Below are 13,207 nucleotides of genomic sequence, written 5' to 3' on the forward strand. Positions count from 1 at the left end.
GAGAGTGAAAAAGACCCCTGTGAACAAATAGCTACCATTATTGTGCACTTTGCCCCAAAACAAGGGACTGTAAAGCTGACAACACTGCAATACAGCCTGATTTTGCTTTTTATTTGCGTAACAAGGAACTGGAGGGGTTGCTTACCTTCAAGTCAGATGTTAAAACTGACTCAAAATCGTAGTGTAGGGCTTGGGGATCATAGTTCAAGTAGGCTGAAGAGCTTTCAAGAAATCTCTCTATGTCCTGGAGAGCTTTCTGAGCACCTTCTTTAGACTGGCACTTATCCATCTGCTGGTTGGCAAGCAGGTAGGCACCTTCATCACAGCACTGCAGAGCCTGGCACCAGCACAAGACAAACATAGGGAGCAAGACCATCAGTGGCATCCCTACTAAATCAAGGTTCCCATGAAGAATACAATTTACCAGATCTGTGTTTTCAACACAGAGCTAATGAGTATTCCTAAAGACCTCAGCAGCTATTGCATTTTGATTAGAAAGTAGAAAGGCCACAATTTTTCTGGAGGGTGACTACAGTCCTCAACACACCCAGCCAATTTGTGCTCCTGCTTGTACCTGGATAAAACCAGTGCTGTAACTGATAGAGAATCACTGTTTATTGAATAGTTGAACCAAATGCTAACCAGATCTTTATTTACCCAACTCAGAAAGCTGAAGGGGGCACTACAGAGTTTATGACAAGACAGGCAGGTTTCGGGAGATAAAAGTTCAGTGCAGACCTGAACTGTGAGGAATTATTAAAGTAATTGCAATTATGCTTTTTCAAAAAGGATTTAAATTTGCAGTTTAAAGTTCAACATTTACATGCACAGGTTAATAGGTAAACACCAGGCTGGGGTTCTGCTGGCACTCAGTGTGGAGAGGTATGAGAAGATGCTGCAGCCAAGAACCACAGACGATCTCCAGTGCTGTGAATGGGAAGGGAGAGTGTGGAGAGCAGGACCATGGTGTGCCTATGGGCTAGGGCACCAGCACCAACCAGGACTGCAAGGAGCCCAGGAGAAGATGGTGTCCTGCAGCTGAGAGGCTGCTGAGGAACCTTTCGTCCCCACAGGTTAGTGTAACATTGAAATGGACACAAAAGGGAAAACCAATTTCCTTAGTCCCCTGAAATAGTGAAATGGAACAGGGTCGAACTTTGCTGCTTCTCTTAGTGGCCTCAAGCATATTACAGCCTTGTGCCTTCTGGCCTAATTAGCGTGAACTTCCCTAAATGAATTTTTGATGCTGATTAAGATATCAAAGAGCGTTGGAACTACATGACTCCACTTCCATGCTAGCACACAGCAGCTGTGCCTACCTACCAATCTGTCACCTTATTTTACAGTCAGCTATGTTCATTCTTCATAAAGCACTAACGAAAAAAGGGATGGAGTTTATCTGAAGGCTTTGCCTCTGCTGCACTGGGTAAGGAAACCTCAAAAGTTAATTAGAAGATGGATGTAGCATGAAAGCATGAGCATGAGCAGTGGCTGAACTTGGTTGTTCTGAATTGCCCTCTGGAGATGCTCAGCTGTTTGTGCTGACTATTCAGAGCACCAGCAGGTATCTGTTTGCTAACTTAACAAAGCTAAGTGAGGGGTGAAGCCCTCCCCCAGCCTCTGGGGAACACTTTCCTACCATAAACTGCTGAAGCAAAGCTACAAATTTCAGATGTTTCCAGCTAAGAAGTGGAGAGGCTAACCCCATGGAGAGGCTAACTGCTTCTCAGGGCACTGTGTCTCTGAACTCTACCTGCTGAAGGCGTGTGTGAAGATCCAAGGTCTTCTGCAGCCGCATCTGCTTCCTTTTGATCTCCTCAGACAAGACATCAGAATGGTGCCGCAGCTCGTTGCATTGCTGGCAGATTAAGTTCAGTGCATAGTGATGATTTGCTGCTAGCTGGTGTCCGTGTAGAATCACCACCTGAGCCTTCCCTATCAGATCCTTCAGGGAAAGGAAGAGAACGGATTGCAGGCTTACTGAAATAATGCTGAAATATCTACATACAACAACATGCACTTTCTTGTCTTACCAGATTTCAGGCACACATGGAGAACACTGCCACTAGGAGTAGCCAGAATGGGTGGCTTACGCAGGATAAAATGGCACCCATCATCTGGGAAAAAAAACTTTTGCTATCCAAAAAGAGGATGAAGAAGAAAACAGTATTTCAGCAAACTAGCAAGGCTGTGAATGGCTGCTGGCAATGTACTGCTGCTGCCTCCAAGAACTGCTCTTAAATAAAAGTGCAGCTGATGTCACACTCTGCTCATAAGCATGAAAGGGAATTTGAAAAAGGGTTTGCAGTGAAAACCAACCAGGCCCTTGGCAGCAATGCTTGATGCAGAGAACACTTGTCTGCATGTCTTGGTTAGTGCAATGGTTATGTCTTCCTTAGGGCTGGCTTTCTGCTGAGACTGCATCCCTGTTGCATCCTCTCTGCCCAGGCTTTTGTTCCTCCTCCCTCTCTCCATAAACATTTCTTCCAAATGTCCAAAAAGCCTTAGACCCCTCCCCTAGCACTCTAATGTTTTAAGAATTCTCTGAGGGTTGTGTCCAGATCCCTCAGGATTTCCCCACTGACCCTGGCTCTATTGCCAAGCACATCCTTTTACACAAGTTTCATCCTCAGTTGGGCTCCTGTGAATCATCTCTCTTCAATCTTTTTTCCCCCTACATCTCCTACTCTTCATCCATATGGTATGTTCAAATCACAGACATGTCAAGATAGCAACTTTTTTCCCTCTCCATGTGCTTGGTAACAAGTCTCTGCCTATTAGCACTGCTAAAGCATTTAACATATAAATAATTCTTCTTCCAGCTCATTAACTCCCACGCCTCCTCCTATGTTCAGACATTTATCTGCTCTGGATTTTCACGGTGGCTCAGCAATTTATTTTAACTGTGATAATTAAATACCCTGTTCCTGGCTTTCAGAGTGATCACAGCATTACTGCACAGAGCACAGACATGAAATCAATCCTTTTGTGCAGCCACTTACCAACGAATTACACCAGAAACAGGTAATTTCAGAAAACACCTCCTACCACAAACACATAATGTAGCTCTTGTGTTTCATTAGTGCTTCTTTCTGTGCAAGATTCTCTCACCTGAGCCATACCATCAAAATGACCCAAGTCCTTGAGCCTCTGTTTCACTTGGAGGACACTGTCACCAGTGTCGGGCAGCTCTGCTTGCTGACCCATTAAAAATTCAATGGCATTCTTGACCTAGACACAAAGAAGAAGACTGCTGCAAAAGGATACAAAGCACAGGCAGAAAATCATTCTCAGACCAAAATTAATCACACTTTAGCTAAGACTACTAAATCTAATAATAAAACTAGTGTCCAGGAACTAACTTCTAAATTCAAAGATGCTTCTATCAGCAAAAACTATGTGACTGCAGGGCAGTGGTGTCTAAATTAGCTCTGAATGAGGAAGCACAGTGGCCTCCCCAAGCTAGCTAGCCCTGCCAGGGTCAAGGAATAGCAAGAGAAATTAAACACTCTCAAAATAAAAAGCATAAATATGTCTCTCCTCTCCCTTCCTTTTCATCTCCAACTCTTCCTCCTGCCAACAAAAGTGCATCTGATCATACCTCTTGAAAACTTTGCTCAAACTTCCACAGCTGTAAATATTGTTCCATTTTTAACTGATGTTTTTCCCAGAAGCCATCAAAAGCAGTCTCCATCTCACGCAGCTGACCAAGTAACCTTGAGCACAGAGCAAGGACAGGATTAGAACAATTGGCAGAGGGCAAGCAGAGGTGAACAAGCCCCAGAGATCACCTGTTCAGGTCTTCTGGACCCAAGCTCTCAGGAGAAGTCAACGGCAGCATGTATATGTGACTTGTGAAGATCTCAGAGAGAATTTCAATGACATCATTGCTGCAGATGACAGCACCCGTGTGAAGCACTTGTTGCTATCTCCTTTTATCTCACTGATACCTGGAAGCCTGGCACAGGAGAACCATGTATCTGCTCCACAGCCTCATCACATCAGTGAGGGAAAAAAATCAAAGCAGGTCAAGCTGTTTGACAGAAGTCACCCAGTGATTTGATGGGCTTGGAGCAAAACTCCAGAATCTCTGTTTTCACCTGTTTGAAAGGTGACCTAAAGAACACATCTACTCTTCAATAACTTGTGTGTTTTCACTCAAAACCCAGGGAAATTAGTAACAGGGTGCACTCACCTATTCACAGTCTCCCAGTCCCCAGGCCTCTCGTGGTGCTGGTCCTGACTGCATTCCCTAGAGTCAGGCTCTTCAAAACTGCTCAAAAGCAAGTTTCCCTCTTTTGTGACTGCTGTAATATCTTCCTGTATAATGCAAAACATTTCTGATTCAGGCTACAAGGATAAGTCATTTTGGTTTTTTCCTGCCTTAGTTTTCCTGTATGAAATGAAGCCCCAGTATCCACCAGATAAAGGACTCCCAGCAGATATGTAGCCCACTTAACATGGGGTTATCCCCTGGAGCTGGAGGAGGCTGAGCCCTGGACTGGTCACCAGGCTGGGTGGAAACCAGCACACATGAAAACATCAGGCCACAAAGTGATTCAGGAGGCAGGAGGACAGCACTAGTGCAGGTCTCTCATGGTCAGCAGGTGGATTTGTGTTAGATATCTAACTACAAGTTCATGTATTCAAGCAAGTATTTCTGCAGCTTGGAGGCTGTGTTTCTCCATCAAGGTCATCACAGTAGGTTACAGGAAAAGCATTCCATAGGGGGACAAAGCTGGGACTGAGACCATGTGGCACCACTTGCTAGAGTCTCTATGTATAGAAGCAAGTCAGCACTTTCCATGTAACCTCCACTTAGGGAAAATTTATACCCTTGGTGTGTTCATTAGCATCAGCCAAGGTGCTTTGTGCTGTGCTGGGCTCAGCCCCAAAGCAAACAAGTGCATTTAGTCTATAATTTTCGGAAAACAAGAGACGAAACACAGAGATGAGAAGGAAGGAGAAAGTAGATGTGGTTGATGAACAAAGTTGGAAGAAGCCCTGAAGGAGAGACCTGTGTGTGGCTCCTCTGGAGAACAAGCTCCCGGAGGAGTAAGAGCCCATCCTAGAAGACAGCCAGGTTTCTATTGCAAGAGAAACACTTAGGGAGGAGATTCAGAAAGCACAGGTTTGTTAAACATCTGTCTGCCCCAGACAGCTCACAGCAACCAAAACATAACAGTGTGTCCAGCACAGCAGCCCAGGAGCAGGACACAGCCACAGGAGCCCCTCCTCTCCCCCACACAGAGTGTCTGCTTCACCTGTCACTGAAACACCATGGAGGGTGATCCCAAGGCAAAACCAACCCCATCTCCTTCTGATACTCAGGGGACTCAAAAGGGACGAGGATCTACACAGCCTGCCTGGCACTGCAGGTGGCTGTTACTTCATCCTCTCCCATCTCCCTCTCAGAGCCCAGCATTCCCCTCTGCACTCAGAGCCTTTCATTATCCATATGACAAAGCAGCCTGACTGTCAAACAGGTGTTAACTTGGTTTTTTTCCATTTAGTTTATCAAAGAGGTTAATTTCTTAGTTACTCTGTTTAATTAATTTCTGTCATTCTTTCATTGTGTTTGCAACCAGCTTCTGTTCAGTATCTCAGCTACATAAATTATTCTGATGGCCTCATTATCTGAATTGAGGAATCAGCTGTACCCATCTTGGGCTTGTCATGAGAGAGACAAGGATCCCATGTCTTGCTGTCAGCACAATCTGTGCACAGCTTCTCATCTGCTTTCATCTTTCATGGTCTTAGAAGGAACAAAAGAAAAAAGCCAATGGACTTCATTTCAGTCAAAACCCAGAAAGTGGTTTTGATATTTGAAATTAATAGGCAAGGCATTAAAAGCAACAGATGCCTTGTACTGAGTGCTGCTGTGCTTTATATGCAAATGAAAACACGATGTGTTCTCTTTCTCCACAGAGGAAAGTGTGTATGACTGACTGGTTATACACAGGGCTACTTTGTGGAGCTGATATTTGCCCCCTGCACTTTGGCTACAGAATCAAATAGTTGGGTAGGTTGGAAAACACCTTCACCAAGCCCAACCATTAACCCAGCACTGCCAAGTTCACCACTAAACCATGTCCCTCAGCACCTCATCTACACGTCTTTTGAATACCCCCAAGCATGGTGACTCCACCACCTCCCTGGGCAGCCTGGTCCAGTGCTTGACAACCCTTTCTGTGAAGAAGTTTTTCCAAATACACAGCCTAAACCACCATTGGTGCAACTTGAGGCCATTTCCTCTCATCCAGTCACTTGTTACATGGGAGAAGAGACCGACCTCCACCTCTCTACAATCTTTTGGGTAGTTGTAGAGAGCAAGAAGGTCTCCCCTGAGCCTCCTTCTCTCCAGGCTAAACAACCCCAGTTCCCTTGGCTGCTCCTCAGAAGAGCTGGACTCTAGACCCTTCACCAGCTCTGTTGCCCTTCTCTGGACACACTCCAGCACCAAAATGTCCTTCTTGGAGTGAGGGACCCAAACTGAACCCCAGATTTGAGGTGTGACAGCATCAATGCTGAGTCCAGGGGGATAATCCCTGCCCTAGTCCTGTACTTCTAATAGAAGCCAGGATGCTGCTGGCCTTCCTGGCCACCTGGCTCATATCCAGCTGGCTGTCAGCCAACCCCACCAGGTTCCTTTCTGCTGGGCAGTTTTCCAAGCCTGCAGCACTGCCTGGGGCTGTTGTGACCCAGGTCCTAAGCATAAAGTTTAAGCTAGTAAAGTCATATTGCAGTGCATGTATCTGCTATTTTATACTAGAGCTCTCTTCATTTTCAAAGAAGAAATAAAGGACTATTGGCAGTATCTATAGTGATACTTTCTATATATATCCACATGCATTTGTGCCTACACACAGCACACTTTGGATGTCATTTTGCATATTTCTTCCAGACAGCCTTCTGGGAAATCACTGTCACATGAATGACAAATGATTATAAATTAAAATAGATAGGTTTCTTTGACTTATGTAAACGAATCCTGTCATAATGCAAAGCATTCTTCACCCTCACAGAATGGATATTAACACAGCAATCCTTTCTGAAGTGGGAGTTGGCTGTCCTCAGAAAGATGCTGGAGCAGCAAAGAGAACAGTTTGAAATAGCAGCAACTGGTGGCACTAAAGCTTCCACTGACTTCTATAATAAATCACATTATAGTTGAAAAATAATCTTAAAATATTAAAGACACAAATGTTGTTGAAGATGACACGTGAGGGCTCATGTGAAGACAGGGATCACATCATGAATGCTCTGTACCATGAGCTTTCACAAAATCTTCACCTCAGAGGCTCTCCAGCACTGTTCCCTTCAGTCCCCCCAGGGAAGCTGCATCAGGCAGAGGGACCTGGGGACAAACCGTCCCTCCAGATCTGCTGATGACTTTTGCATGCAGCTTCCTCCAGTCATGGAGGTGAAGTGGAGGGAATCCTACTGGGGGCACGAACACACAGGTGACAAAGCCTCCCACCCACCCTCCTGGCTGCGAGACGAGCAAAGCCCCTGAGAGGAGAACACTATAAACACCAACTTCTGCAGCCAGAAAGGAGGTGGCAGCTCTGACAGTCTGCTGGATGCTAGCAGAGTAGTTTGCTGGAGTGGATGGCAAATGTAAAGGTAACGCAGAGAAACACTCACACTGTGCTTTATTTTGTCTGTCAGCACCTACACACACACAGGTGGGAAGGAGGAGTCGGCACCAAACACAGGGGCAAAGCCCAGGAGTCCATCCTGCAGTGGAGGCAGGGGCTGGGGAGCAGGGAGGGGGTGGTGCTGGGCCATACCTTGAGCTGGCAGTACCTCTCGGTGCGCAGGGCCAGGATGCGCTCGATGGAGAACACGTCGTCGGGCAGCTCCGCCTCCGCCAGCTCCGTCCCGAAGCACTGCAGCAGCTGGGCAATCTCCTTCACCGTCAGGGCAAAGCTCTCTATGGCCTGGGGACAGAGACAGAGGGGAACTGCAGCCAGCCTGGGACTCAGAGGCTTCCCACAGCGCATGAGGAGTGGGGCAAGAGCCAAGGCTGAGGTCTGTAGGAAGCCCACCAGCTTGCTCTGAGGGGTGGGTGGGATGTCCACGGCAGACAGAGCTGATGTGTGCTGTGCTGCATTAGCTGGTGGCCACCAACATGTAGCCAGGTGGTTTTTAATGCAGACTGAATCCATAACAGGGCTTAAATAAGGCCAGTATTCAGCATGCTTTGTCTTCTGCTGCCTGTTCTTGTGCACTTTTTTTTTTCCTACCACATACTGCAGACCTATAGTGGAAACTGCTGTAGGATCCATCTTGTAACTTCCTATAATCTAATTCCTTCTAATCTCATTCTCCTCTGGTTAACCCACACTGGGAATCACCTCCACACAGTAGAGCTTTGGAGATACATTTGGCTTCTTGGTGATGGATGTTTCCAGCTTTGCAAGCCCAAATGGCAGGTTACAAGGCAGTCTGGCACCACGGCCACCCATCCACAGTTCACCAAGAGGACAAGGGAGGGAGCCAAGCAGTGTGCTGGAGACAAACTGGAGACAGTGGGACAGAAATGAATGCTGTTGGTACCACCCCAGCACACCCAGAGAGCCAGTGGGAGCTCTGCAAGACAGAGCCCACACCATAGGGCAAGGTGGAGCCCTCCTAGCCCCACTCACATCTCCAGCTCTGCTTTTGAGTGGGGTAATAAACTCAAATGTAACTGAACACATTTACACTTTCTTTAAACAATATCTATTTTCCATGGAAATTTCAGCAAATATTTTATGAGGGAATTTTGAGAGACATAATTCCTACAGACACTTATCTACCATATCCAGCTATAGTCTAGAAATGGTCCTTTACTCAGATTAACATTTTTTGTCATTCATTTTGTTGTCTTTTTTATCTTCAGGTGTGAAAGCTGTGCCACTATCGCTTTAACACATCTTTTTAACAAAAGAGCAAAACTAAGGGCCAAAAATTAAAAAAAATATGGTTAATTTGGCAGCACATCAGTTTAAACTGGCACAAAGTTAATGGCACGAGCAATATGCTTGAGTTATTCCAGCTTTTCTCCTTATACTTAGCTCCACATCTGGTGTGGATCACGCTGCAGGACAAGGGGCACTAGGATGTCTGGGACATTTTTCATTAGTGCTTTGATTTGTTGAGAAGGTAACTGGGAATTCAACCTGCATTAATCCAGGAGACAAAGTCCCAGGGAAACTAAGGGTGCAGAGGAAGCACAGAAACAGGCTAAGGCAAAGCTCAGGGAACTAAATGCCTGATTCCTGGCAAAATTCTTGGGAAAATGAATAAATGAAAGGAAATTCTGTGCACTCGGTCAGTATCCAGAGAGCAGTCTCATCACCTTGGTTCCCAAACACATTCATGACTGCAACCACATGAAACAACTATTTAAAAAGAAAAAAAAAGCCTACTTTGTATCTATCATTAAGGAAGCTTTAATAAAGGAGACAGATCTTTTGGGAATAGCTACAAAAGAAGCCTGAGGGAGTTAATCATCCAATTCCCTTATAAACCCACCACGTGCCTAATGCCACTTGATGCCTTTAAAAATGAAGGAAATGTAGCTGACTTTAGGGGTTACTTTCACCTGCCCATTGCTCAGTGCCCCACAGAAACCCTTCCCCAGCCAGCCCCAAAGACCCAGCAGCCCCGTGCTCAGCCTCATACGTACAGTCCTGAAGATGACCCACTCGCTGTGGCAGTACTCCAGGGTGCCTCCAAACTCTGGGGTGAGTTGCTGCTCATCAATGTATGTCAGCAGGTCGCTCACTGAGCTCAGCATAACAACCTGCAAACAAGGCACTCTTCGGGGGCTGAACATCACTTCTGCCCAAGCCATCACAGATCAAGCCTACAAATCTTTCCTGTACCTAAAAACTGGGTTTGCTCCAAATATTACTCTACAGCATGGCTTCCATATGTTTACGGCTTAACATGCCTCTTATTTGATGTATTTGACCATTTCTGTTTCTGCAAGGCAACCCTGAGCTCTCAGCTGCTTTCCTCCTTAGTTGTACAGTGAGATGCTGCAGTATCTGACTGCAGAGCAGAGCTGAGAGCAGTAGTAATGCAGGTTTTTGCAAGGGATGACCAGTAAGCTGGAAAAAAATGTATACATTTTAGTAAGCTATTACAGAATCATAGAATTGTTCTAGTTGGAAGAGACCTTCAAGATCATTGAGTCCAACCATTAACCCAGCACTGCCAGGTCACCACTAAACCACGTCCCTCAGCACCTCATCTACATGTCTTTTCAATACCTCTAGAGATGGTGGCTCCAGCACCTCCTGGGCAGCCTCTGCCAGTGCTGGACAACCCCTTCTGTGAAGAAATTTTTTCTAATATCTAATCTAAACTTCCCCTGGCACAACTTGAGGCTGCAATTTATGAAGTGTTGGCCAATTTCACATAAATATATACTTAGAGGAGTGTCTGTGTGCCTTCATCTGCCCTGGCATAAGCCACGAGTTTTCAAAACTGTGCAAATGACAGTCATTTTAGAGTGAAAAATGCAAATGTTGTGAAAATCATATTTCCTAAAGGAAAAATTGGTGTGTTTTGTGTGTTTGTAATTGCCTCCACCTCAGGTACCAAAGTGTAATTTTCTTCTCTTAATTATTCTTATTATGTCCTATAATCAAGGTGGCTTTAGAAGTCCTAGAAACTTTGATTTGTGAATATGAAACCATTTCAGTTGCTATTGCAGGAATAAATACCAACAAACATGATGCTGGTGTGGAGTTTACAATGAGGCAAAAATGATGATTACAGGTGGAATTCATAGCAAAAGCTTCACTAGATACATCTTTTGACCTTTCAGACATTAAACCAATTCCTGAGCATGTTTTTATCCTCTGCAGAAGCACACAGCCTATATGGGGGATGAGGACAGGCTGAGAACCATCACCTGCTGCCATAGACATGTTCTGTGTGGAGCAAACTCTGCACAACGGGGCTTGAACACGCCACAGGAGCGATTTGGTGGAGAGAGAATTGGTGGAAGTAGGGCACTTCTGGCAGAGACACGCCGGTTACCCTTCACACAGGTGAGGGGGGACACCTTCCCCCCAACTGGAGCTGTGTGGGCAGCCTCGGGCCGTGCACGGGCAGGACACAACTGCACCCCCGTACCGGTAACTTGAGCAGGAAATCCTCCTGGCTGAAGCGAAAGCCAATGTCCGTGAAGGTGCGCTGGAAAAAGCCCGTGGGACGCAGGACCATCACCAAGTGCAGGTTCCCTGGGAAAGAGGCCTGCAAGGAAACAGAGAGGGCATTCAACCTGCACACATGGCAGCTCCAACGACGGCTTTCAAACGCCTGCAAAGAGGGCAAGTTGTTCAGATCTTTGGTTTGGTTTTCAGATTATTTTCAAAATAGGAGGGAGGAAGCTCAGAGATACGGGATGTAACTGGGGATGGGGCTGTCCAGTCCCACTTGCCCTTGGAGCAAGCAGAAGTTCAGCCACGCACCTCGGAGGACCACTTTTTATACATTTTAAGATCATATATTATGTTCAGCACTAGAACTCGGGGTGTGAAATTCCAGCTTATCAGGGAACAGAGGGCTGAAACATCGAGAGGAACGACAGACAGATTGAAGAAGCAAAATTTATTGCCAAACTCGCTAATCATCCCATAACTGCATCAAGCATACTCTGCTTGGCCCTGGTAATTACCAGGCAACATTTAATTTGTGGGAAGAATTTGGAACTTCCTGTCTACGCTGCTGGAGCCTTTTTTTCAAGCATATGGTTGGCAGGTGCGTTTTTAAATAGATCTGTGAAAAGAGTGCTTGAGAATGAAAAAGAATTTTTAAGAAAGCAGGAGTCATATCGTTAAATTATGAATAAGTGCGTGATGCAAAGACTTGAGTTAATGAAGACAGATGATTTACTCTGAGATCCTGCCAGGCCAGGTTACATTGCTCCATATACTCCTCCTTGGACTATCCTCCTCTGTGAAACAACAGTAGTAGCTATACCAAGGGTGAGAGTAATGAACGTGTTTAGGTATTTAGCACTGCAGGGCACTTAATTTGTGCCTTCAAATCAAAGATCACTCCTGAAAACATGCATTAGTGTTGTTCAAAAAAGCCATGATTTACAGCTGAGGTCCATGAGCTGCACTGTAACTCATGGGCTGTGATTACTTCTGTAGGAAAGGTCAAGTTGTGCCTTCTATTGCCTACAGTTCCACTTAGAAATGGACAGTGACTTTTAGGATCAAATAAGCTACTCAAATTCAGTATATTGACCTGCTGTTATTTTAAGTAGGAGCAGAAAAAAACATGAATGAAATGCCAAATCCATACCCTTTGGAAGTCAACAAGAATGGTGCCAGGGACAAAGAGCTGGCGTTAGAAACAAGAGCAAACCATGAAGTAACAGAGACATTTGTGCTGGCTCCAGGCCCTGGGTGCTCCTGGTTAGCACACGACGTCCCTACAACGGCTGCCAGCCCCAAGTGCACAGGGATGGGCACAGGAGACCCAAGGGACCAACTTCCAACCCCATCAAATCTGCAGATCAAAGGCTAAACCTGGCCATGGCATCACTAAACCTTCTCTGCTCCAAGACAGGTCTTGCCCAAGAAAGTGTGGGTTAGAGGCTGGAGGAGATTTAGGCTCAGCTCCCTGCTTCAATGCCTGTTCAATCAACTCTGCAAGGAAGATCAGCTCTTCTGTGAGACAGCCCCAGGCAGACCCTCCAACAGCACAGCTACTAGATGCAGCCTTGAAGAGAAACCCATCTGGAGACCCTGCTCAGCTCAGGATTTTTTACTTAGCTTCCCATATTACTAGAAAGAAAATCATCCACAGGCTACTGAATATCTCCAAGAAGCTGGACTGGTTCCTCACTTTGAGAAGAATCTCTGCCTGGGATACAGAAAACCTCCACTGAGAAAAGCACCACCAGAACTGGCACAGGCTTGTAGACACTCTGAATGAACTGAAAACTTACAGCATTAATATTTCTCTGGAAAGACTCTGGCAAGCTCAACTCTTACCCTCCAATGAGTCCCAGAGAAGCTGGCTGGCTCCCCACTGGACCCAGTAAATGCTGCTGTTGCTCTTTCCAGGCCTGCTGGCTGACCTGGCTAGTCATTGACACTTCATGCTTCAGCACATCCCATGGCACTAGGACATCCCAGGAAGAGACCTGTCAACCTGCACTCATGGCAACGTTGTGCCCATCCCTGCAGAG

General features: G+C 45.9%; 1 protein-coding gene across 1 annotated transcript in view; it reads right to left on the reverse strand.

Moving 5' to 3' along the window:
* MCF2 (MCF.2 cell line derived transforming sequence) overlaps positions 1-11,322 on the reverse strand; it is a gene marked incomplete at its 5' end in the record, with an annotated part of 32,954 nt that extends 21,632 nt beyond the window's left edge. The window contains 8 exons of the mRNA XM_008949367.1: positions 146-337; positions 1,754-1,945; positions 3,112-3,231; positions 3,602-3,716; positions 4,196-4,320; positions 7,794-7,943; positions 9,677-9,793; positions 11,137-11,322. Of these exons, the coding sequence (XP_008947615.1) occupies positions 146-337; positions 1,754-1,945; positions 3,112-3,231; positions 3,602-3,716; positions 4,196-4,320; positions 7,794-7,943; positions 9,677-9,793; positions 11,137-11,322 (1,197 nt within the window). The remainder of the gene's footprint in view (positions 1-145; positions 338-1,753; positions 1,946-3,111; positions 3,232-3,601; positions 3,717-4,195; positions 4,321-7,793; positions 7,944-9,676; positions 9,794-11,136) is intronic.
* Between the last annotated feature and the right edge of the window lie 1,885 nt (positions 11,323-13,207).

Source organism: Merops nubicus, unplaced genomic scaffold (assembly GCF_000691845.1).
Source record: "Merops nubicus isolate BGI_N331 unplaced genomic scaffold, ASM69184v1 scaffold2721, whole genome shotgun sequence".
Lineage (NCBI taxonomy): Eukaryota > Metazoa > Chordata > Aves > Coraciiformes > Meropidae > Merops > Merops nubicus.